The sequence below is a fragment of the Tursiops truncatus genome, chromosome 12 (assembly GCF_011762595.2).
Source record: "Tursiops truncatus isolate mTurTru1 chromosome 12, mTurTru1.mat.Y, whole genome shotgun sequence".
NCBI classification, from domain to species: domain Eukaryota; kingdom Metazoa; phylum Chordata; class Mammalia; order Artiodactyla; family Delphinidae; genus Tursiops; species Tursiops truncatus.
In genome coordinates this window covers 10,791,895-10,818,372 of record NC_047045.1, presented here as the reverse complement: position 1 = coordinate 10,818,372, position 26,478 = coordinate 10,791,895, and the positions used below count along the sequence as shown (strand labels likewise).

The 26,478-nt window shown below is 40.4% G+C and overlaps 1 protein-coding gene across 4 annotated transcripts in view; it reads right to left on the bottom strand.

The window, feature by feature from the left end:
* Nucleotides 1–26,478, bottom strand: part of CD109 (CD109 molecule) — a 151,919-nt gene that overhangs the window by 18,690 nt on the left and 106,751 nt on the right. For all 4 annotated transcript variants that reach the window (XM_073789350.1, XM_073789352.1, XM_073789351.1 and 1 more), the window contains 11 exons: nucleotides 25,541–25,615; nucleotides 24,932–24,989; nucleotides 21,820–21,949; nucleotides 20,799–20,916; nucleotides 18,948–19,061; nucleotides 17,113–17,331; nucleotides 16,228–16,372; nucleotides 13,626–13,802; nucleotides 4,554–4,635; nucleotides 1,681–1,909; nucleotides 960–1,125 (listed from right to left, as the gene is read on the bottom strand). In XM_073789350.1, coding sequence (XP_073645451.1) covers nucleotides 960–1,125; nucleotides 1,681–1,909; nucleotides 4,554–4,635; nucleotides 13,626–13,802; nucleotides 16,228–16,372; nucleotides 17,113–17,331; nucleotides 18,948–19,061; nucleotides 20,799–20,916; nucleotides 21,820–21,949; nucleotides 24,932–24,989; nucleotides 25,541–25,615 — 1,513 coding nt within the window. The remainder of the gene's footprint in view (nucleotides 1–959; nucleotides 1,126–1,680; nucleotides 1,910–4,553; nucleotides 4,636–13,625; nucleotides 13,803–16,227; nucleotides 16,373–17,112; nucleotides 17,332–18,947; nucleotides 19,062–20,798; nucleotides 20,917–21,819; nucleotides 21,950–24,931; nucleotides 24,990–25,540; nucleotides 25,616–26,478) is intronic.

Genomic DNA, 26,478 nt, shown 5'->3' with positions numbered 1-26,478 from the left:
ACGCTATGTGGTCCCCCCTCCCCGTTCTCTCAAATATTACTATGCAGATGATGACTGCACTTCAGTGGAATGTGAAATAACTACCACTTAGCCAAGCAGAGAAGCAGAAATGTCAAGGACTACTTCAGCCTCCATGCAATAATCTTCTAGTCCCCAGCACTGCAACAGGTGACAAGGATGTAATCTAACTTACTGCTAATAATAACACACTCTTTTTTACAGTCTCAGAAGTCTCTAAGCACTTTCCATAATCACCCCTTCTTGAATGAACAGAGCTTTAAATAAACTGACATGACCCAAAACTCTTTCTGCCCACCCAGCCCTTCTGCCACACAGAGGCCATTTGGAAAGTAATAACACCTGTACTTTTTGTCCTGTTGTAGCTCATAAGCAGCTGTATGATTAAAAACTCACAGTGCCCATTCCAAAACTGTAAAAACAATCATACAGCTCACTAACAGCATTTTTTGACATTTGCATTTCTGTTAGCATTTTAATTCACATTTTCGAACACCTACAACGTGGTAAGCCCTGCACCTTATCTCATTTAATCCTCACAGCAACCCTAAAGCAGCTGTTACTCCCATTTTAAGACGGGGAAACTGAAGCCCCTAAAGGTAACTAATGGAACCAGAATTTGAGCCCAATTCTCTCCAAAAACCAAGGACTTCATGATCACTCAAGGCCACCAAACCAGAAATGGCAGCAGACGATTCAAAGGGTAACTGACACGTGGCAGAACATATCTAAAAGAAGGAAAAACCCAAGGCCCCACGTTCTCTAGAAAACTCTTGGGGAGAGTAGCAGCAGAATGGCCATGTCAACCCTTCCTGATCTTACTTGCATCTCATTTTCATCCCATTCAGAAGACATAAATGTAATCAACTTCGCACCTGGTGTACAAAACTTTCTCACATCGTTTACACATTTCATAACGCAGAACGGGTTGCACACGTTACCTTCTTGTTCTGCTCTCCAAGTCAGCATATTCAAAGCGTCCTTGGCTTTAGGGCTTCTCACAGATGACAGCGCATAAGTTACAAGAGCCAGGGTGTAATTGTCTGAAATTCCTCTATCGAATTCAGACTCCAAAAAGTTGATAGACTCCTGCACATCACTATTAGGCTGGAAAGAAAAACTATATATTTTACTATTCAGAATAACCTGTCACCAACATATTTAAATAAAAAGTATTTTCAAACATGCATTCAAAAACCATTTCAGTGTCTATTAAGCACCCGCCCTTGTCCTAGGCAATGGGAATCACCCCTGATCACTGACATTTAATGATCTGCCATGTATTTTAAAAATAACATTGCTTTCCAGGTTCTACAAGCAAATAGGCACCATTCCGTAGAGGGAATAAAAAATAAGAAGTGCAGCTTTTGCTAGTGTTTTTCCCATTGACTATCACGAACTAAGAGGAGGGCATAAAATATAGCCTGAGAAAGATACCTCTCTTATATGACCTCAGGTGTTGAAGTTCTAAATTGAGGGGAAAGTATATATTCTCAGCTTTTGGGATGTGGCCACAAATGCAAAGCAGAAGAATACTCCAATCCGAGGCTTCAGATGTGATGGAATATGGCAAAATCCTGTAATTTTCCAGACATGTATTTGACCCATCAAGACCTCCCTTCCTTGTGATTTTCCACCCACTATTTATTAAAGATTAAATACCTGATACTTTTTATATCCCAGGAGAGAAGTCACAATATAAGCCGTAAGGGTTACTGGACTTTTATTGCCACCTTGAAGCTCGCTGTGGATCACTTTTCCTGGCTCCCAAAATTCACCATTGGATTTTTGATGTCCTTTGAGCCAAGCATATGCTCTGTGTAACACATTCTGGTCAATATCTATGTAAGGATCAGCTTCGAGGAAACATCTTAAAACAAAAGCTGACAACCTTGGTGAAAAGGGGGGAAAAATTACATAAAATACACTTTATACAGTCCTCCAAATTATACTGAGCAATAAAACACCAGCAATAACAACCCTTTTCCCCCATCAGAAGATTCACCAAAGGGCCAATCACTGAAGATAGAACAAAAGGAAGAAAGACGACAAAGAGACAACAAAGTGAACAGCTCAGCTGGGCCAGTGGGCACGGCTTCCCCTTGGGTGTGGCTGGGAAATTCCAGGTCAACTCACAAAAGAGCAGAGTTGGTAAGAACTTGGAAATCATCTAATCCCGCCTCTTGATTTTAAAGGTTGAGAATTCGAAACTCAGAGAGAGTTAAATAAACTGTCCAAGGTTATTCATCTTTGGACTGTTCCGGGTGTTTACCAAGGAAGATCTCATCACACACTTAGCTCAACCTTAAAGCAGTGGATGAAGTATGTTTAGTTCACAATCAAACTGTCGTGCTTTTGAGTAGAAGAAATGGATATTTTCTCTCCTATAGGACAGGAATCAGCAAATTACAGCCTGTAGGCCAAATCTGTCTGCGCCAAACACAGCCCACAGTCTGTTTATATGTGCCTCTCCCCACTGCACAGCCCCCAACCTCCACCTAAGAACAGTTTCTAAACGGAGAAAAATAGTGAGGATGGGGACTTCCCTGGTGGTGCAGTGGTTAAGAATCTGCTTGCCAATGCAAGGGACATGGATTCGATCCCTGGCCCAGGAAGATCCCACATGCTGCGGAGCAACTAAGCCTGTGAGCCACAGCTACTGAGCCCATGTGCCACAACTACTGAAGCCCGCATGCCTAGAGCCCATGCTCCACAAGAGAAGCCACCGCAATGAGAAGCCCACGCACCGCAACAAAGAGTAGCCCCAGCTCGCCACAACTAGAGAAAGCCCGCGTGCAGCAACGAAGACCCAACGCAGCCAAAGATAAATAAATACATTTATTTTTTTAAAAAAAAGAAAGAAAGAAAGAGCGTGGAGGGAAAAAGGGAAAATATGCAACAGAGGCTCTATGGGGCCTGCAATGCCTAACATATTTACTATCTGACCCTTTAAAGAAAAAGTATGTCAGTGTCTGCTACAGAACATTAAATACTGAGGTGAAAAGAACATCAGGCAATAAAACACTGAAACCTTTCTATTTATGGATCTACATCCTGACTCGCGCCAAAAGAAAATATGAAGCAGATCTGTTTCACCCTATAAAAGATTTAGTGTGGCAAACATTACTAATATCCAATATGATGCAGTTCTCTTTCACTTTGGGTACGCAGAAGAATTCACTTCTTTGCCCACTTGAAGTTAGGCATGGCCATGGGGCCAGCTCCGCTCATGGTAAAGTGATAAGGAATCTTACACCGGGCTGAAGCTTCTAACTGCCACTGCTGGATACTCCAGCCCTCTGTCCCCGGGCTGCAGCAAGCCTAGAGGCTCAGGGTGAGTTCACAGTGGAAATGCAGCGTGAGCACAACCTTTGTTAATAAACCACTGAGATTTAGAGGGTTGTTACCACGGCACACCTTATCTAACCCTACTGACAGAATTAGCCAATCTTTTTCTGAGTGAAAAATGAACTGAAGACAGTAGAAGGAGAGAGTAATCATCCAAAGTCAGCCATGTGGAGATTTCATTCTGGAGGAAACTCTGGAGGTTCATTACTTAACCTCATCACTGTTTTTTCACAAAAAATAAACTTAAAGAAACTACATTGGGGCTTCCCTGGTGGCGCAGTGGTTGAGAATCTGCCCGCTAATGCAGGGGACACGGGTTCGAGTCCTGGTCTGGGAGGATCCCATATGCCACGGAGCAACTGGGCCCGTGAGCCACAGCTACTGAGCCTGCGCGTCAGCTACTGAGCCTGCGCGTCTGGAGCCTGTGCTCCGCAACAAGAGAGGCCGTGATAATGAGAGGGCCGCGCACCGCGATGAAGAGTGGCCCCCGCTCGCCGCAACTAGAGAAAGCCCTCGCACAGAAATGAAGACCCAACACAACAAAAATAAATAAATAAACTCCTACCCCCAACATCTTCCAAAAAGAAAAAAGAAACTACATTGACTGTATTAATACAGAATTAGTGTTGATTGTGTCCGATTAAAAAAAGACCTATGTCGGGCTTCCCTGGCGGCGCAGTGGTTCAGAGTCCGCCTGCCAATGCAGGCGACGCGGGTTCGTGCCCCGGTCCGGGAAGATCCCACATGCCGCGGAGCGGCTGGGCCCATGAGCCATGGCCACTGAGCCTGCGCGTCCGGAGCCTGTGCTCCGCAACGGGAGAGGCCACAACAGTAAGAGGCCCGTGTACGGCAAAAAAAAAAAAAAAAAAAAAAAAAAAAAGACCTATGTCACAATACTCCATATTTCTAACCAATTTTTCTTACCAGCTGCACCATCATCATATTTTATTGCTGCTTTTCCCACCAAAAAAGAGGGGGATTTATGACTTATCTTTTCTAAATAAAAACGTCTGATGTACTAGTGTTTTAAAACCATATTTAAAAAGGAGAATCTCTTTTAAAGCCAGGCTATGGAAAAAGCAGCCTCCAAGCTGATACAGAGACACATCTGTCAATTTCATGGCCATCGTGACCTAGTGAGAGCCCATTCGGTGACATGGATTTGTTCCATTGGCAAAAACACTTACCAAGTGCTCCCAGAAGGGTCATCATTCCCAAAAGCACTGAAAGAGCCATCTTCCCTCTGATAGAGAAGTTCTCTCTGGTAACCTGAAGACACCAAAATAGACAGATAATCAACGTAATCAAGTTGCAATGAAGGGAAGTTTCTAATCATGACTTCATATTGAGGAAACATGGGCAGAGAATGGGAAAGAAGACATGAAATCAACTAACGTTGAATATTTTCTATATCATGTGCTGTGGGAGATTAAGAACATCAGGACTTTTCAAGTAGAATGCATAAAATAAGAACCGTGATAGCCCCAAACTGGAATAAAGTCAGAAGAATACCATCACACAGACAACAGTTCTATCCATTCAAAAGCAAGTAAATTAAAAAGCGGAGTATTTAACTCTGTAGTGTAAACTACAATGGTTTCAATGCTTAGTCATCTAAAATTGTTTGCTACCTAAGAAAAATACTAGCTACAGTATCATAACTAAAATTTAAAGCTAAAATGAGAAGTAAAAATACTTTCTACTCTTAGACCACCAGCAGAAGGGAGAAAATTGCTAAATAATCTAACACAGTGGCTCTAGAATTTTTTGGTCATGACCAACTGAGGTATGCCCCCAAACTGACCTGTGCGCCCAAACGTCAACTCTAAGTTCTCACTAAATAAAAAGAACATGGTGGTGGTAATGAAGTCTCAGTATAGAACTAAATTGGGAAGGGCTTATGGCTCACAGATCTGCTTTAATAAAAGCAGATGTTTCATATTTGCAAATAAGTGGTTGCAAACAGAGGCAGATGTTTCATATTTGCAAAGCAATGCGTGCAGGTCTCAAAGTCCAGTGACTGAGAAATCACAGGCCAAACACTGAAAGAGTCACCGGACAAGCCCAACAAACCAACTCGCTAAAAATGATATTAGCCATAATTTATCAATAAAAAGTAAGCAGAAGCCAGAAACATTTCCAACGCAAGGCTTTATCAGTGATCCTCTGATAACCAAGAATTCTTCCCGAAAACTATAGGATTCTACTACAGGAGGGGAGGGCACACAGAATGAACCCAGCAGCATGGCCATGCAGTGCCTGGCAAACATACTCACTGGTGAAACGTTGAATTCAATCCCCAATAAACTCTAGTAACAAAAACATTTTACTTTATGAATACCACATTTTAGAAGCATCAATACCTATAATTAATTATTCATATTTGACTAACAAAATATGAGTGTTAGTCATTTAAAATTCGTGAATTTGCTCTTGCCAGGTCCCCAACTTTTCTCATTAAGCCTTTCCACAAGAAACCCCAGCTAGATCTGAGTATCTGATTCAAGCTACAGTAAGAAAAAAATGCATAAAAAAACAAGACACTGTTTCATGGTGATCCTTAAGACCTATGGTAAAAGAGATGGAAACAGCATTTAAGTGATGAGAGAGTTGTCTTAATTTGAAGAAGGGAGCGTTAGGTTATACTCTTTATGTTTAAAACTGAAATATTACAGCATGGTAACTAACCAGGCAACTTTTATCCAACTGTGACTAGGTGTCAGGAACTGGTCAAAGCCCTTTTCAGGTATTAACTCAGGTAATGCCACAACTCTACGATGTAGAGGCTATCTGCTTTTTAGAGATGAAGAGACCTGAACTTAGAATATATCATGTGCGAGGTCACACAGCTCATAGGAACTGAAATTAGGCATTAGCCAAGGTCCATCTGTCTCCAAAGCTGCTGCTTCCTACTAATTCATAGAGCTCTTTCAATGATTAATATATGAAAAGCTCTTCGCACAGTACCTTTTACATTCTCTCGGTAAACAACAGATATCACTCCGTAACATAGGTGTAGAAAAAGACTTTCTAACCACCAAACTTTTAAGAAAAAATAACTGACTACAAAAAAATTGTTTCAAACTTTTCCATGGCAAAACACTATAAACAAAGTTGAAAAACAGATGACAAATTAAAGGAAAATATTTGCAACATATAAGATGGATAAATGGCTAATCTTCCTAACATTAATACTATACAAGTCTATGTATATGTTTTTATATATTAATACTATATATCTTCACATATAGATTACATAAAGAATTTTTTTAATTTAGAGGAAAAGATAAAAACTCCTATAGAGAAAAAATGGACAAAAGACAAGTACAGACATTTCACAAAAAATAAAGAGAGACAGACCTTAAGACAGGAAGAAATGTTCAACTTCATAATAGGTAAAATGCAAATGAAAACTACATATGGAGATACCATTTCTTACCCATCACTTTAGCAAAGATTCAAAAGCTTGACCATTCATCCTGTTGGGGAGACTGTAAGGAAACCAGTACTCATCCGTTGCTAGAGGGAATTCCAAATGGTACAACGCCTGTGCAGTAGAATGTCTATACCTTTTGACCCAGTAATCCTACTTCTAAGGATATATCTGAAGATATACCTCCAACAACACAAAAATATATATGCAGACGACTATTGATTGCAGCGTTATTTGTAATTGCAAAAACATTGGAAACTACCTAAATGCCACCAAATTGGAGACGGGTTGAATAAACTGTGGTACATGTGTACAACAGAGTACTATGCAGCTGTGGAAAAGAATGAGGACTCTCTCTGAGCTGATGAAGAGCAATTTCCTGAATATACTGTTAAGTGAAAAAGGCAAAGTCTAAAATAGCACACATAGTGTACTACCTTTTGTGTAAGAAAAAGAGAAAATAAAAAAACATACGTTAATTTCTGCTAAGAGAGAAAAAGAAAGAGAGAGAGAGAGAGAAGCTAAACAAGAACGTTACCCCCAGAGAGTAGGGAGAAGGGATCCGAGAGGGAAAGATACCCCTTTGCATACACCTTTTAGAATAAGTTTGATTTTTGGAAGCACGTTAATGTTTTACATATTCAAAAAGCAAAATAAACAAGAATGGAAAAAATTCAATGACAGGCACTATTAACACAACCTTAGTTCACTCTAACATGTTTTAATTAACCTTGAAGAAAATGCAACATATAATCTCTTCCTTTGTCAGAGCTGGTCAAGGATCACAGAAAAGCAGAGTAATTTTCTAATGTTCACAAAGGAAGTGAGCAAAAGAGGCCAAGACATTCTCCCTCAATTTCCAATTCAGGAGTAAATCTACCAGGTAGAAGAGTTTACGTGTGAACTCAATCTGATATAGGAGGAAGGGGAGGGGAGGGGAGGGGAGGGAAGGGAAGGGAAGGGAAGGGAAGGGAAGGGAAAGGAAGGGAAGCTCCAGGTCCCTCCATCACTAGAGGAGGTACTTCTGTGGGAAGATGGACCAACCTCAGGTGAGGACCAAGTGCCTCCAAGGCCCTGAATCACATCAACAATGGCAGTTCCAAGTATGAGTTATTGTAAAACCTTCAGAGAGATGAGATCATGGAGATGAGATCAGTGTTTATGGAAATTACCCTTCAGGTGGCTGCCCTCCAAGAGTTGCCATTAATATCAACAATTAGCACAGTTCTTCCACCAGGAGCAACAAGCCCAGAGAAGGGGACTTGCAGACACAGTCTACAGGTATGGAGTACATTTCCTGAGCTGGTTTAGATGAAACTGAAAATCCAAACCTCCAGCTCTGCTCCCTGGGCAAAACAGGAGGGAACCCAAACCAAGTAGGTCTCGTGTGAGGAGTCCTTCCTTGTCTTAAGCCAGACATGCATCATTAGAGAACTCTCAGCTGCATCGTGATAGATGAGATAGGCAAAAAGATGGTTTTCTCCAAAAGTTTATGAGGAAATTAGAGTACTGCCTTCAAGTTCATAGTCTTATGAATAGCTCCTGAGTTACAAAGTAACAGCATAATCAGAATTAACAGACACTTCTAAAATTTAAAATAATGATTCATGAAATGTTGTTTATAAAGGGTCAGACAAGATACATACTTAGTGGGTGGTGAATTTTCTTTGAAATAGCCATGAATGGAAAATATTTACAATTTATCATAATAAAGAGGCAACTAGCACTCATAGAAACACACAGAAAACTAACATTCTAAACATAATTTGACTTAGTTTACCACAAGTGTCAAAATTGTATACAAATAAATTAAGTAAAATTGGCTGCCCAATCACTTTCTCTGGTTAAAAGCTGATAAAAATATCCCTGTGCTAAAAGAAGAGTATTTGTTATCAACTTCCTTACTCTCTCTGACATGAATGGAAAGTGAGAACTTCACCAACGTTTTCTTTTTTAGCATCTTCACTATTGCCTCTAGCCATTCTTGTGATGGCCAAATGCAGCATCAGAATTCTGAAACCTACTTTTTTCCTGTTTTTATTCCAATAGAGAAAATATAATGTGTTTTCAGCTAAGTTTGGTCAGAGTCTTACTTGAAAAACTGAGCCGCACGCACTGCAATTTAAATATTTGAGAAAAACAAGTGGTTTAAAATCTCCAATGAACAGGTCTGGGATTTCTAGTCCTTGTCAAAAACAGTTTCCATGTTACGGTTCTATTTTTCTTTTTGACAGTGAAAGCCACTTCATTCAATGATGTAGCTATTGTTTTGACCAGAAAAACAATAAGTTAGGTTACTGGGCTCCTGGGCCACGCATGATTTAAGGAAAACCATGCGCTGTTCACAACTGACATTTAAGTAACATAAATCATGACTTGCGCCAAAGCCACTTTAATTCCTTAAAAACATAAAAACAATGACAGTATATTTGAAAAAAAAAAAAAACTTTGGCAAATGTGATAGCAAAAGAAAAAACAGAGTCTCTGAAATGAGACACTGATTTCATAATGAAAATCATTACACTGAGAAGTTTTTGTCCACTACTTTGAAATATAATTTAGTTCCTCATGTGAAAAGATACATTTTGAGGAGCTCATTGGACTGATTCCCATCAGCCATTTCACCAGCTCAAAAGGTAACACGTTGAAACCTCAGGTCACATTTCCTAGCTCATGAAAACGTGCCAAAGTCAGGGAGAAACTCAGGTGTTGAGAGAAAAAAACATGCATCGTGGAAACACCGGAGAGATCTTCTAGACCCGATCTCCACATTAGGACGATCGACCTAAAGCCCAAAGAAGTTAATATTGATACGAATGCATTCACCCGTTCTGCACTTACTGAGGGGCCCGTATGGTGATCCCATGGAGAAGGGATTCAACACAGTCCCCTCTGTCAGGGCGCTTACCTTCTAGGGCAGGAGACAGTCACATAACAGAAAAACAAGAACATTTTAAATACTGTTAAGTGTGATGAGGAATATACGATGCAATAATTTAAGTGAGAGCTGCTAAAAGGTCAGGGAAGGCCACTTTGAGGAAAACACCACCTGGATGATGAGAAGGAACCAGCCCTGGGAAGATCTGTGGGGAGAGTATCCAGCAAGCTGGTGGAAAGGCCCCCAGCGCCATGGAGCTGAGAGCACGCCAGACGCAGGCTGACAGAGCCCTGGGGGGGCGGCTTCAGGTGAGGTGACAGATGGGGCCTGGCATCCACTCAGGGCTTTGCAGGCCCAGGCGAGGAACCCACTGGAGAATTTAAGGAAGTGATGTGACTCTGACATTATCAAAAGATCCCTTTTATTATAAAATATGCAGAGACTGTGTTGAAGGAGGGTGAGTATATTGGCAAAGGGTCTATTCAGGAAGCTGCTGGAGTAGCCAGGTCAGCAATGGCAAGTCAGGGTAGATCAATCAGCCTGGGATGGAGAGAGTGGGGAAATTTCACACTTGTTTTTAGAGGTAGAATGGACAGAATTTACTTGCTGACTTTAGACCCTATCTCCCTAGTTAGATGCCACTAACTATATTATAGCTGACAGTTCCTGGGCATTTACTATGTGTTAAAATACCTCATTTAGTCTTCAAAACAGCCCTAAGAAGTGGCTACTTATTTACGCATGTCTTATAGGTGGAAAGAAGAAGCTGGGGAAACCAGCCCAGAGCAGGAGGCAGGGTTCAGAGCCCAGGCCTCATGGTCTCCACCGCCGGTGCTGTAACCACGGCTCTACCTCTCCCCTGGTGGGAATCGCCCACCTCACGGCTGCAGTGCTCTTCATTCTGCCACAATGCTTTTTCTGCCCTCTGGCTGCTCTGCGCCTTCTAACAACCAGCAAATGTGACGAAGCCTCCCAAGCAATGCAGGGCTGCTTTGCAATTGCACGGTGGCACCTACCTCGCCGGGATGGGCCTGGGGACCAGCGCTCCTTTTAAAGAAAACAGATACTGAGGATTTGGACTGTTCATTTTTTAGGGCATCTACTAACCCAGAGCAAAGTGTCTAGGACAGAAACTCAAATTATTTTTAAGGCATGAATTATTGTTCCTTAAATGGTTCAAACTATAAAATTTATTCTGTCTCTTTAAAGCATTGATATTTGATTAGCCAACCTTATAGTTCATAAAGCATATAAGATATGCAATCAATGGCATTTTCTAAAATATTTTACTTTATTTTACTAAAATATCCCAAAGGATGTGTATCAAGTTATAAAGCACCAGTCTAGGTCCTACATACTCCCTACCTGAAACTAGCCAACCTAAATTTCAAATACAAGTCAGAATCTTGTCTTAAAAAGGTGCTGAATTAAACTGTGAAAATATTTTTTACTCATCTCTTTAAATATACGGCAGTGTGCAGAGATCTCACCTGAATTTAGCGTGGCACATACCACACCAAACAGAGCCCCTGGTACCACTGCTTAAACTTAATTAGAACCAAACCTGGAAAAAGCAGCTCTTGTATTTACATACTTAAAATATGACTGATTCACTTTAATAATTAGTAGATTTTATCAAGCAAACATAGTTCACAGTTCATGAAGACCATTCCAGGTAGAGGACATGCAAAGATGCATTATATGAAGACATGAGTACCTGGAAATCACAGGGCAAATATCTTAGTATATAAGTACCATTTTTCTTGAAAAATTAATAACGTATGTTTTCTACGAATATGATGAAACATCTGATTTTTTACCATTCTCTTTAAATAAATTAATAGCTAAACTGAAAAAAAAATGACTGATTCACAAACATACGCAGAAAGGAGAATACTTTATAATGGGCAGCTCAGTATAGAAAGTACCGATTGCCAGATCTTGGAGAATTTCCTAGAGGACTTAAGGACCTGGGCCTGAGATGTCATAAATGCCTGCAGGGCCTGGCTCTAATCTGAGGGAAGCTATACCACTATCTACTACACAGCAGAACTCGGGTCACACCCAGCCCTGATCCCAACGCTGGCCTCCCACACAGCAGGCGACTGGCAGCTCCCTTACTTGCACTCAGCCCTTGTCTGCCAGCCTAGCCCAGGGGGCACTCAGGACACTGACTGCAGCTCAGCCCCTTGGACCCAACATCTTACAGCTCCCTCTGGTCTAACCTGACACCCAGATTCTAACGTCTGGTTTCTCCTTCCCTACAGAACCCATGGTCCTCTCTTACTATTTTATCAGAACACCCATTGAGACCTCTTACACCTTGGTCACACTGAAGCATCTTGGCCCAGTTCCGACTCCTCCTACATCCTCCCCTATTGCTTCCAACAACCTAAGAACGTTGCAAAGTAACACTATCTCATGGCGTTCTGAGCATGGACTACAGAGTCAGACCACCAGGGGAACCATGGGTAAGTTATTTAGCCTCCCTGTGCCTCGGTTTCCTCATCTGCAAAAGGGAAATAACAACAGTACCCCTACCTCCAAGGGTTTTTGTGAGAATTAAATGAAAACATTTGTACAACAAATAGGGTTCATTATTATCATTATTACATAGAATTTAGTTTAAGATAATGAGGGAACCTAGAAAAAAAGCCCACGTTAAAATAATGTCTTTACTAAGTTTTCTCATTCTTAACTGTGGAAAAGTTAGCCAAACCACTAACAGCTTGCCTCTATGGGCATTTAACCCATTCATTGTAAAAATAAATAAATAAAACAAAATTAAAAGTCAGGGTGGAAAGTGTTGATTCAATTCAATTTGTTCAGAAAATGCTTGCTGAACAAGCATTTTCCTATTGTATTGCCTGAACCATTCTAATCTTTATCAGTTTGATGGACAGCAGGTACCCCAGACTGTGCAGAATGAGAAACTCAGCCACACAGAGATCTTGCTAGAGGTCCCCTAATGGAAGCACAAAGCTTCCAAACTGTGACTTTGGGTGGCTGGCTTTTGGAATATTCGAGGAAATCAAGTCTACATTATTATTATTAAAAATGCCTCACAATTGTCCATTTTCTCCTAAGTATGGACACAGATAGAGCATGGACTCTGGGGCCAGAGAGCGAGTTCAAATCCCAGCTCTGCCATCACTTGCTCTGTGACCCTAGCAAGTTAGGTAACTTTTCTGTGCCTGAGTTGCTTCGTCTGTAAAAATAGGAGGATGATAAGCGTATACTGATGGTGACCAGTAAGTGAGATATTATGGAAGGTGCTTAGAACACTGCCTGCCTCACAGTAAGCATCCGCCGATGTTATCTGTTGTTATTAGCAACTTGTAGACACAGGGCCTGGCGTCTGCAAACAGTATCAGCCTCTCCAGGAGCCAGGGCAGAGTCCTCACCGGTGTGGCGTTTCCTGAGTGGCCAGCAGGGGCCCCCATACACACCCTTCTCTCCTAACCCCCCAACTACTTGAAATGTTAAATGCGCTGAGAAGGTCCCCACCACAGGAAGCCTCGTGTGTTTACCGGCGGACTTTCTCCACTGAACAGGGACTCCCCTGGGAGGAAAGGCCTGACCTCCTGCTTCCTCAGCACTGGAAGTGACCCTGGCCCTAAGTGATGCTCTAGAAATGTGGAATGAATACTCATTCCTTCAGATCTTTAAGTGGCTTTAAATGTCCAATCCCTTATGAAAATACAAACCCCTCCAGGAACAAAATCCTTAACCAACATCTTAGCAGCAACCAGTGAGCCCTGAGCTGAGGACGAGTGGCGGCAGCGTCCCACTGCTCACACTTCTAGCACATTCCACACCATCTAGTGCCACAATCACAGAGCAAAGACAAAATCTGTCTATGTTGAAATATGGTCAGAGTCAACTCTGACCGAAAAGAAAAGAAGAGATGTATTTTTACAAATAAAAGTATGTTTCTAAAATGCTTACCTTGCCTCATAAATGAAAGGGCTTTTTCTTTTAAATTCTCAGTCAGCTGTTTCTTTTTAGTCAGGTAATCCAAAACGTAAATATTTGGAGCAAAATTTATCATGTTCTGTTCGCCACAGCCATAAGGCATTCGAATGAGTGAGGCTAAGCCACTGATGGAAGAACCAAGAATATCTCCTGAAAGCACAAGATATTCATTACATTCAGCAAATCCTCGGTAACTGTACCGCCTGGTGGCAGAGAGGTGTCCACTGAGGGCAGAACGCATCTGAAGCCATATTACTATTCCACTGCATGGAGCACAGTGTTTATAGAAACTTTACATCAAGCTTTTAGGAAGACGGGTCAAATAAATGACAATACAGTGGTACTGAACTTGTAGATTATGTGACAAATTAGGAGACTCTTATAGCTCAAAGATGCAGTACACCTAAGCAAAAACCAAGTTTAAAATAAAATTTCTGAACAAAAATGTCAGGAATTGCATTAGGAAACCATCATTCTTACATGGGAAAGAAATGTTTTATTATTAATATTCTTCACATAAGTAGAATTTATTTTGATGTCCTTACTAATACAGTACAAATTCTTGAGAAACGATGTTTTTCAGGGCAGGGTGGTGGTATTTTTCAATGTGCTCTATGTATCAACAACAAAGTAGAACTAACAAGTATAAGCGTTTCAATAAATCTCAGGATCAAAAGGGTTAAAAATATGCTTCAAAGTTAGTAATATAAAGTGAAACAAAACACACGCTTACCCACATTCCTCTAACCACAGTCTAACACCATAACTCAAGAAAATAAGTAAGAATTTAGAAATGTAAAGGCTGAGTTCTAATTCTGACCTCACTAGGGTTGAACTGTATAGAGAAGAATATTCGTCAATGTGGTTTATTTTAGAAACTTACCAAGTCCAAATACCTAGTAAAAATCTGCTCCAGAAAAAATGAATCCAAAAAAGAGAGGAAGATCTTCAGGTGGGTAGGCTGCCGCCATGCTGGCATATAATGTCTCAAACTTTAGATATTAACACAGAGAAATAAATACCACTGTAGCTTATGTTTTTTATTTTTATTACTACTGTAGGTTATGCTTTTAATATTCAAAGTGAACATAAACTTAGACTCTCAAAATCCGAAGAAGCAAGCTAATATTCACACATCTGGGCTACCAAATAGGTTTTTTATTTAATATATAAATACCATATAAAAATAACACTTGAAAAACCATTATCTAAATCAAGCTTTAAAATTAAACCTCAGAGCACTTCAGTCACAATAGCAGACTCATTCCAACATAAGGAGTGATGGTACACACTTCCCTCCATGTGTGCGCGTGTGTACCACATCATCTCCCAGCATCCTGGCACTGTGGGAGGTTCTTAGGCAGAATGTATTCCCCTAAGTAGAAAGCTTATTTAATTCTTTTTAAGAATTATATCTAAGTCTCCCAAAAAAGTCCTCTCTAGAGGAACCGGTTGTTTGAGGTTATAATAAAAAGCATTACACTTGCAGGGGAGACTTAAAAGAACCTCTGAAAACGTGCCTTAGGTCCTGACACCTCAAAGATCTAAATATTGGGTGGGCCAAAAAGTTTTGTAACATCTTATAGAAAAACCCTAACGACCCTTTTGGCCAACCCGATATTTAGATGTCATTCATCTAAATATTTCTTTCAGTTATTTGCAAAGCACGACCACATAAATAAACCATGTGTGTGGAAGCTCTGTCTAATAGTTGAAAGGACTTTGGGGTTACCAGAAGGTGACTAGGAGAGGGTGACTTAGTCAGTGGGTAGCTTCAAACTGGAAAGGGTACTTGTGTCTGCACAGGGAACTGCTAGAGGCAGTGGTCCTCCACCTCTGGTTACCAGAAGCAGTCATGGAACCTTTTCAAAACATGCATGCCCTAGCCACAGCCCAAGAGATGCTGACTGAGCAGCTCGAGAGTGGATCCCAGATATTTGTGTATTCCGAAGCTCCACAGAAGGGATATTCACCAGTGGCCGAGAGCCACAGAGGCAGAACCACCATACGATAGGCGTGGTCTGGCTACTCAAAAGAGTGGTCTGCACACCAGCAGCATCGTCGTCACCTGGGAGCTTGTTAGAATTGCAGAATCCAAGGCCCCACCCCAGGCCTACCAAGCCAGAATTTGCCTTCACACAAGCTCCCCAGGTGATTCACATGCACCTTGAAAACAGAAGAACTGGTCCAGGACACACCTCTCACTTGCCTTCCTACTGTAATCCATGGTTGGCACCAACTAAAAACTTTTTGCAACTTCTTCTCATTAGGATTAAATAAGAAAATACACCTAAATAAGGACCTACTTATAGCACAGGGAACTATATTCAATATCTTGTAATAAACTATAAACTATTTTGTAATAAACTACTCTCTTTCAGAAAAGAATCTGAAAGAGAATATATATACATATATGTATAACTGAATCACTTTGCTATATACCTGAAACAATGTAAACCAACTATACTTCAACTTTAAAAAGTAATTAAAAAAAGAAAATATACCTACAAATAAATGAAAAATATATAGTATCATATACAAATAAACCAGTAGCGATGGTGATATCTGTTCTTACCAATTGCAGTGATCTGAACTCTCTCACTACCACTCACTATATGAGGAGGAAAGGAGAAACTCAAAGTTTTCAGGGTAGTTTGTAGCTTGCTGTCGGTCAGGTCTAATAAGATGGATTGTGAATATGATTTTTCTATTCCTTCAGCCTGTTGATAAAAAGGAACACAATTATCATGGTCCCTACTCATCTGTTTACAGAGAACTGCATGCAGATAATAAGTCAATCATCTGGCCTGTATATGGTTAGGTAAGTACCTACAGTGTCTTGATTATTGCTTCAAATCTGTTAACAAATGTTTCCCTTCTCATTAAATTAGTCAAAACATTTCATAGAATGGCAATGGAAATGATAAAGGAGAAGATGAAAAGGTGTTGAGAAACCCTCGGAGGTAGGTCCTTTTATTATCCAAAGACAGAGGTTAAGTACCTTGTGCAAAGGCACCCTTGACAAAGGTGGGATGAAACCCAGAGCTGTCTTACTCCGGAACACAAGCGCTTATCTACTGTCCTGAGTTGTCTTTTTGTGCATACTGTCTTCTCTGTAAAAACCTACCAAAACCTCTTCTACCTGTACTGAGGAATTCCAAAATTCAAAATCTATGTATCAACTTGGCATGACTTAATAGGATCCCAATGTCACACAGACTGTAAATGTAACTTGCCTTATAGTCGTACTATAAATTTAAAGAAGACGTTGACAATTACCTTTAAAAACACACGTGATATATTTTTACATTCAGATGAGAAAACCATTAGGCATTACCAGGAGGGTGGAAAAGATGACCCAGTCAGTCTTGAAAACAAATCTAACCAAGAGAAAAACCACCTTCTGTTGCCTTTTCAATTATGTATTTCCATTCTATTTATTTAGACTTCAAGTATTCACCTTCACTAAAATCCTCTGGGTGACAGCATCGGAAGCAGCAGGTGAAACAGCTGTGACTGTGATGGGCATTTCCCCCAGATGTGTTGGCCTGACCGGGAAAAGAACAGTTGCCCCATCCTCACTGGGAACCAGAACTGTCTGCTGGTGTCCTGTGACATTTATTTCATTCGAAGCCATTAGAATATCAAACGTGTCACTTTTCTCAATGATTACCTTAACCTGGAAGAAAAAATCATCAAAGGTCTTGTATAATAAATTGCTCCCCAGTAAAATGTTGCTCTAAGTGCAGATAAATCTATGAGGCCTGAAACTAGAGAAAAATAAGACAGAAAGGTTCAGGCAAGGAGAGGGTGAAAGGGTGTCAGGAAAAACCTAGTTTCTTTCCTATGCTTTCTCCATCTGCCTCAAGACATGTGGGGAAATGGCATTCTTCAGTTCCATTTCTAACATTAAACTCCCACTAACATTAAATTCTCTCATTTTTCAAAGCCTGAGTGGTAAGGGTGTACCCAAAAAGGTTATTTCATGTCATGGTACTGCCACCAGCCTGACTCATCTGAGTCATCCTGGGACACTAGTCCCATCAGAAAAGCCTGAGGCAAACAGGATGAAATGTTATTACATTCATTGAGAGCCTCTGCTAAAATTATTCCAAGAAAAGTATGACTCAGACACTAGTCCTGAAACACATGTCGGTTGCAAACTTTCATAAAATATGTCAAAGTTGCCAGGCTCATCAAGAATCCCATTTCTCTGGGTCTTAGATTTTATGAATTGTTTTCCCATTTATTTTCTCATCTGTTTCTCAAAATATTTCCTACCTGACAGATGAGTAAACTGCAATTAAGTTATTTGCTGGTAAGTGGAGGACCTGGACCTTGAATGTGGGCCTCCTGACTTTTGCTCTTTACACTGGACCATGTTAAAAAGATTAAAAAGTAAAATTAGGGCTTCCCTGGTGGCGCAGTGGTTGAGAGTCCGTCTGCCGATGCAGGGGACACGGGTTCGTGCCCCGGTCCAGGAAGATCCCACGTGCCACGCAGCGGCTGGGCCCGTGAGCCATGGCCGCTGGGCCTGCGCATCCGGAGCCTGTGCTCCGCAACGGGAGAGGCCACAACAGTGAGAGAGGCCCGCATACCCCAAAAAAAATAAAAATAAAAGGAAAATTAGAGAATAAGAAAGTTTACTCTCTAGACATAGTGCTTAAAGAGATTATGGCATTTTCAGGTAATAAGGTTAATTACAATCCCTCCCTACTCCGGGAGGAAAACTCATTTTGTTAACACTACTGCAGGCACAGTACAAACAGCGGGCCTACCCCTGCCTTACAGGGAACTGACTTGGCTAAGGAGACACCGGGCCGTGACTCAAAAGACAAAGCCTTGAAAACAGAATATAAACACAGGGATAAGCACAACAGCATGGGTGAGATTCCTCAGGAAAGACACCTTAGTTTCAAACCGGGTCTTGAAAGGAATCAATTCTTGCCACCTGCGGTGAGCACAGAACAGCAGTGAGAAGCGGCAACACATTGTAGATGTGGGAGGAGAGTAGGGGAAAAATGCAGGGGTGGGCAGGAAAGAGAAAGACATGCCAAAGAGATGAAGTTGCATGACTAAAGCAGAGAACCTCTGCTAGAAATTAAGGCGAGGATGCCTGGGCAGGCTAGCAATATCCTTCGACATTAACAAGCAGAAGAGATGGTGGGCAAAGTATGGCTCTTTTCAATCTCCCAGTAATGTATAGAATGCTTAGATGCCCAAACACTACATAACCCAATCCCCGCATGTTTTCTTCATTTTTTCCTGAAGTGTAAATGATGATTAGTATATTACCTCAGTGGCATCTTTTAAATAATTGAATATGGTTACTTCCAAAGCAAATTCTTCACCTCTGATAACAGAGTAGGGAAGATTCAAAAAAATGAAAAACGGTTGGAAGGACTGGAGCTGAAAAGAACACAATGAATACAGATTTGATTCAAGTCCAAGTGCTTCACGCTTTACGCAATTAAAAGCGAATCTCACAAAACCTGTGACGCTTATAACTAACTTCACATAGAAATGTCCCCTTGCCTACCAACAGAAAGCAAACAGCAACCTACCCCTAATGAACGCGGGCACATTGATTTATGTTACTTAACACAGTAACCACTACATTTTATGAAATGGCTACTAGGAACCAGGGACTTTACACAAATAATTTCATGTAGTCATTACACCTATGTAGGCAGGTGTTATGATCCTATTTTACAGAAAAGAAATCTGAAGCTCAGACATCTCTGTAACCGGTACAAGTTCACACTGCTGCAAAGTGCAGGAGCCAGAACTGGATCCCAGCATGTCTGAGGCCACAGCTAAGTCTCTCTTCCTCTACTCTGCCAAGTTGATTCTACCATTCTTCTTCTAAAGCCACTGGCCAAATGAAACAGCATCTGTTTTAGACTCATGTGAAAAGTCTAAACGATGGTTTGCCTGCTACCCTGTAATATACAGATACACATACTCGTGCTTCCTCATTGGTCACCCAACTCTGACAGCATCGGCGGAGCTTCTCACTGGCAGCAGCTAATCCCCGCTTAGAGGTTTATCTGGACATTTGTGGAAGTGTCAGACTGTCACCATAGGGTGCTCTTGGCACTTAGTGGGTGAAGGTCTGCATGCTCAGGACAGTCCCAGAAAAGGAAGAATTGTTCCGTGTCCCTCATGATTCTTGAATGTTCCTTCATGTAGATAAAGTACCTGCTGATAATGACCTGGGCTTACAACTAATTCCAACATATATATAAACCCAAAACATCTGTCAATATACAACTATTTTGTAAATCAAGAGGAAACTATACTTTGTTTTGTAACTTTATCAAAACTTGTTCACTATTTCAAAACTTTACATCACCTCAGGCAGCACCACTCAAGGTTTTTGAGTTGCGAAAACAATACACGTATATCAAACTGGATGTGCAGCTGTTACACACAGGGTGATTCTATGCACGGTGTAAATATTCACATATGTTACTATGCCTTCTAGTGCAACTAGGCCTGGTCGCTTACATACTGAAAAGTATATTATTTTATTATACATTACTTTCCTTTTATTTCTCCTCACTATTTCACTTAGGGCACCTTATTGATTTTTTTAAAATTGAGTGTGCAGTTATATTATATTTTCTATGCATTTCATTTTGCATAGACGGTAGAGGGATGAAAAGCATAGCTGTTATAAAAAGCTGGCTTCAGGTATGACAGAGGTGAAGGCTACTGGTCTAAGACCAGTCATGGTCATTACATTCCTCTTGTCAGTGACGGGTTTAGGAAGCGACATGAGATGTAATTTGACCAAAGAGATGTGAAGAAATGTTTGCTAGGGGACATTTTGAGAAGTTCTGCTTGTCCTTAAAGAGGGATGCACGGAAATGTTCTCTCGCTTCTTGGCCTCTGGAAGGGGTTGGACTCAGTCAATAATAAACTTTGTATCCAAATCTTAATACAGAGCTAGCACGTTTAGCAGTTTAATACAGCTCACATTCCAAAGTGTAAAGCAGATGAAAAACAAGAAGGAAACGCCAAGGAATCTCTAAACTGTGATCTACGTCATCAGCAATCACTTTTTTTAAATCCGTCGAGGAGCTGACACTTTCTTTGCTTCGTGGCACTGTACCATTTATCAGCAGCCCTTTAATATACTACCTCCACTGGAGTAGTTGTTAGTCCAAGACCTAAATCCTCAGAGATCACAAAAGCAGTTGCAACCCAAGAAGTGATAGAATCAGGTACAGTAACTTCGAATTCTTGGTAAGTCCTGGAACTGAAGCCAAGATAAACATAAAAGTCACAAAACCGAGAACTGACACATTTCAAAATTGGCCAACATAACCTAAAACCATGTTTCGGAAGAATTTTAAGTTTCCAAATCATTTACATATCTAAATTTTTTTAAAGATTTAAGCCGAAAACAGTAGACCCCAAGTTCTCAAGGAATAAGTCATAATAAGGTCATAACACTGCAGACTGATCCATATTCCAATAAAATCTTTCTACAATGTTTATATCTTCAGAATAAACATTTTTCATAAATTTTGTATAGATAATATACTTTTTCAAACTTAACTCCAATTTGTTTCTCTCAATATGCATAAAAGTTTCCCTCTGTATCCTAGTCTACCCTGTTATTTGTTTTCTGAGGTTTGACTTGTGTCTTATTTCAAGTTTCTGTAAATAGTGGACTCGCGATATGTGTAGATTTCATGATTCACCTGCTCAGTCATCACGCCAGGTAGCACAGAGTTTGTCAGCTAAGCTGAATTCCTTTCAGCATCCACACCCCTACTTCCTGTGGCTCACACGGATGTTTTATGAGGAGCCACAAGGCAGGGGGAATAATCATGAGCACTTCCCATCCCAAGGCAACAAAGGAATTCTCAGCAATCTTTCCCCAATGAGAGCCACAAGACTTCAGGGAAGTTAAAATCACCCTTCCTTAGCAAAAGGCCGGTCTTCTCCATGATGCTACTCTCACTGCCACAATTCACATGAAGCTTTATTAAGTACTATATTTAAATACAATAAATATCGTTCTAAAAAAAACTCTTGGTCCATTCAGTTCTTTATCACTCTATGTTTGTATTTAAGCATCAGAAACAGGGCAACACTTACTTAAAACTAAGGCCAAACAAAATATATATGGGCAAAGAACTTTATAAACTTTTACCCCATGCTGGTGTCTAGCCAAATCCAAGTCTCTGGAAAATGCTTTCTGACACGTGGACTGCTACCCGAAGAAAAGTCATGAAAATCTACCAAGTATCCTTCATATTCCTCCAAAAACGCTATACGGTCATCTAAAAATAAACACAGACAACTGTTAGGAAAAAGTCACTGTAGACAATGTTCATAAACCCAGTCCACAGAATCACAGCACCTCTCAGCTGACGGGGCCTTTAGAGTTTGTCTTGTCCAATCTTCTCGTTTTACAGATGCACCTGAGACCCACAGAAGTCACGTGACTTACCCTAGTCACGTGGCCACTATGAAAGAGCCAGGAAAAAAAAAAAAAAAGTTTGATGGCCCTACAACCAATACCTGAAAAACTACTTACAGTTCAGCTGCTAAAAAATAACTTAAATCACATTTTTAAAGTTATCTCCAATTCTGCTACTCTCCTCTTCTTAGATCCCCAGTGCTGATCGCCTTTGGCTACACCATCCACAAGACGCTAAAATCATCCAGTTTATTAGCTTCTTTCTTATAAAAGAGGCAGGCTGACATATAGACATACCTATCTCTATTCTTTCAACTTTTCTATAAGCCTAAAATTATTTCAAAATGAAGTGTAAAAAGAAAATTATACTGTAGAAGGTACCAAAGATACCAAGATGAATGTGATGAGCTCCACCCATTGTCTATAGAGGAGGCGGACAAATACATGCTAAGAGTGATAGCGCACATAGGCCAAGGGTCCACCGTGCAGAGAACAGGTGACTTTACAGCCTCTGCACAGTGGACAGGGTATGGCTAGGGGAGAAAACCCATTCTGCGCTGTCTTCTGCATTCCATTTCCTTACGCCTCCGGATAAAGAGTATCTCATACAAGAGAAAAAAAATAAGCTAAGTACAAAGGCATGTCCGGACTATGACAATGTGTGTTAGGGAAGAGCGGCAAAAAATGAGAACAGAACAAATGCTTGGGTCCAGATTTTTAAATATCAGTTATCCCGCGCTGAAGGATTTGGACTTGATCGTTTAAGTAATCATGGCCTTACTGAAGGTTTTGAAACAAATCAGAAGCACGATCTAACCCATGTTTTATAATGGTAACTCTGGTCTCGGTGCGAACAATGGTTTAGAGCTGGGGGAATGAGGCAGGAGAAACAGGGGGCTCCCGCGGCACCCAAGGAGGCATGCTGATGAGCGAGAGGAGAGGAAGGACAGCCTTGAGAAACGACCCTGCTCTGCCTCTCAGCTGGATGGCCTCTGTGTGCACCCGCGGGCAGGCTGTACCTCAGCATACTCCCCTGTGTGCTGGCTTGCCCCACTAGACCAAGCTGGAATCTCCATTGCCTCCTACACGTCAGGCATGCAATTAATATCATCTACTGAATAATGAATGAACAAACTGGATCTGAGGGATAAGACAATAGGTAATTGCAGACCTGTGAGTGCCAAACACGTGCCACGCATCTTACATCCTTTTGGAGGTACCCTCCTAGCAGCCCTGTAATATAGGTAATATTATTATTCCTCTAATTCAGGGAGAAACCTGAGGCTTAGGGACCTTAATGAATTTTCTCAGGATCATAAAGCCAGAATTCAAAGTCAGAAGTATTTCATGGCAAGTTCCTTTCTTAACCACTCTGCTGTTCCACATCCGACAGAGAGAGGAAAGAATTAAAGATGAGTTCCAGGTTTCTGATGCAGACATATGGGTAGATGATAATTTCATTAACAGAGATGTGGAATCATATCAACTCAAGAGCTCATATATCAGCCAAATCATATTAGGGAAAAGTGATGCTTTGGGACACATCAAAGTTAAGGTTATTTTGGGGGCATCAGGGTGCAGAAACAGGGGTAAGGTAAACAGTCAGGGTGTTCCAGAGTTGAGTTTAATGGGAAAGGTGTCATGCAAGGACAAGGGACTAGGGAAGAATTCAATCACTTGAAGGTTTCTAGCAACATAATATGCTGGTAAGAGTATCAGGCTTCTTCTGTTACAGTGAAAAGGTAGAAGGGTCTCAGAAAAGGTAAAGATTACAATAAGTATTACTAACAATAGAATGAGTATTACAGTGTGCACCAGGATTCGATAAGTAAACATCAACAAAGATGGGTAAAAGCTGAGAGTGACAGAGAGAGAATGGAAAAGCACAGATTGGTCTGGAAGGCCGCCTAGGGTAGATGATTATATGAAGAAAGCTAAATGTGCCACGTGTCTTTAATACATAGAGATCATAATGATTTCATAAAATCTTTAAGACTATAAAATTATTCTCATAACTTCAGAACAGAGGGTCAGGTGTCCTGTGGTGTCAATCAACAACCCCAAGCTGGAGAGCCTGGGGCTTAGTGTGGACTAACTGGGAACATGTGACAGGAACGGGGAATTCATGGATAGAGACTATGATAGTTCTGTGGCCTTTCAAGATGATTTCGTATGATTTTACCTGAAAGAAAAGAGAACAACTTCTAGAATTAATCATCCCCATTTACACATTTCCTTCAGTCAAAATGTTTTACGACTCCTTCCTAAAAGCACACTTCTTTTAATTAGTTGGGTGGTCAACTCTATTTAGCAATCCAGGGAACTAGGATGTACAGATGTGACTCTGCCCGCAAAGAACTCAGATTGAGGAGACAAGTGCGTGCGTGCGTGTGTGTGTGTGTGTGTGTGTGTACTGACAGCATACTTTATGACATCTGGGCTATGTTCTAGGTGAACAATAAAAAGGTAGAGAACAAAAATGTTTCAAAAATACATTGCCCCTTTTAACTGATTCCAAAATAACACCACAGTTTACAACACAAATTGGAGGCATAAGATCTTCCAATATGTCCAAAAATATAACCATGTCAAAAAATTACAGAGAGCAAATGGAAAGCATTCATTACAAATATCTAGACAGGAGGTGAAAAACACTCCATGTCATGGTCCAGATGTACTTTCAAGTACATTAAACTGCAAACACTGTAGGATAAGAGAACAGAAAATGAAAATTACAATATTCATGTTCAGCCAGAAAGTAGTCATACTTACATAAGTAACTATAAACACTTGAGATGAAAGACTTAATTACTTTAAAAGCACTTTGTCAGATTTCACTTACAAACATCAATGAAATCCTTCACAAGGTTTGCATCTGTCAACACCCAGAGGCCACACTCCTAGAAAGAATAATTTTAATTTTCTTTTAAAATAAAAGTTTAAATGTCCTCTAAATTGTCAGACTCCCATACTCCTAACTCACCCTTGCTCATTTGTTTTTGTGTAGCATGTGAAAGTAGTTCCCTTTTTTTTTTTAACTCCTGCTCATTTTTGAGAGTTTAGGTACATACATGAGTATACATTCTCTCTCTCATACCCAGACACAGACATATAAACACACACACACACACACACACACACACACACACTCTCTCTCTCACATGAAGAAACAGACATTTCCAGGTCAAGGAAAGTGATATAAAAGAAAGAAATTATAATGACAAATTCCATTATTTCTCTAATGGTGAATTTATTCATTTGCTTTTAAAACTAGAAGGGTGACTATCTTTCCATTTCAAATTACACTTATATAACACACTTAATAAAAGGTTAAATTAAATAAATGTAATAAGAGGCTAACATTTCAAAATTTAGATAATTAATTCTGAAATTAACTTTGCAGCAGTAAAATATATTAATATCTTTTCAAATTATAGCAAACTAAACATACCTGAAAGACTACAAAAGAATTCACGAACATGCCTAAATAATATCCTGTGTTATAAAGTTCCAGTTCATGGACCACCTAAGGAAAGATAAAATATACGGAATGAATGCATTCGTATCAACGTGTTCTGCCCTCTCAACAGGTCTGATATATACCTTAGGTAAGAGACAGCCCATATGCTTATCAAATTTGAAAATGACACAAATGGAGGAATAATGAATATGTAAATGCCATGTTCATAATTCAAACAGCCAAAATTACATTTCTTTTTTAAACTTATTTTTATTCTGTTCAGCAATCCAGAATGCCTAAGAAGTGTGGGCTTGTTGACAAGACCAACACGTAGAGATCAGCATTAAAAATGACTCATACTTTTGACAAAGATAAATGGGTTCAATTGGATAGCTAACATAAGTTCTAAAAAAATGTCAGTTAGGGACTTCCCTAGTGGCACAGTGGTTAAGAATCCGCCTGCCAATGCAGGGGACACAGGTTCGAGCCTTGGTCCAGGAAGATCCCACATGCCATGGAGCACCTAAGCCAGTGTGCCACAGCTACTGAGCCTGCACTCTAGAGCCCACGAGCCACAACTACTGAGCCTGCATGCCACAACTACTGAAGCCAGCGCACCTAGAGCCCGTGCTCCACCACAAGAGAAGCCACCGCAATGAGAAGTCCACATACCACAACGAAATGTAGCCCCCGCTCGCTGCAACTAGAGAAACCCCGCACACAGCAATGAAGACCCAATGCACCCAAAAATAAATAAATAAATTTATTTTTTTAAAAAAGTCAGTTACCTAAATTCTTTAAAATAACTCAAAGAGACAACTCACAAAAGAGGAAACGCAAATTATGAATAAGCAGAAAAATATTCAACCTTATTGATAATCAAAGTGATGCAAATTACATCAATGAGATAGTTCTTCAATAACGAGATA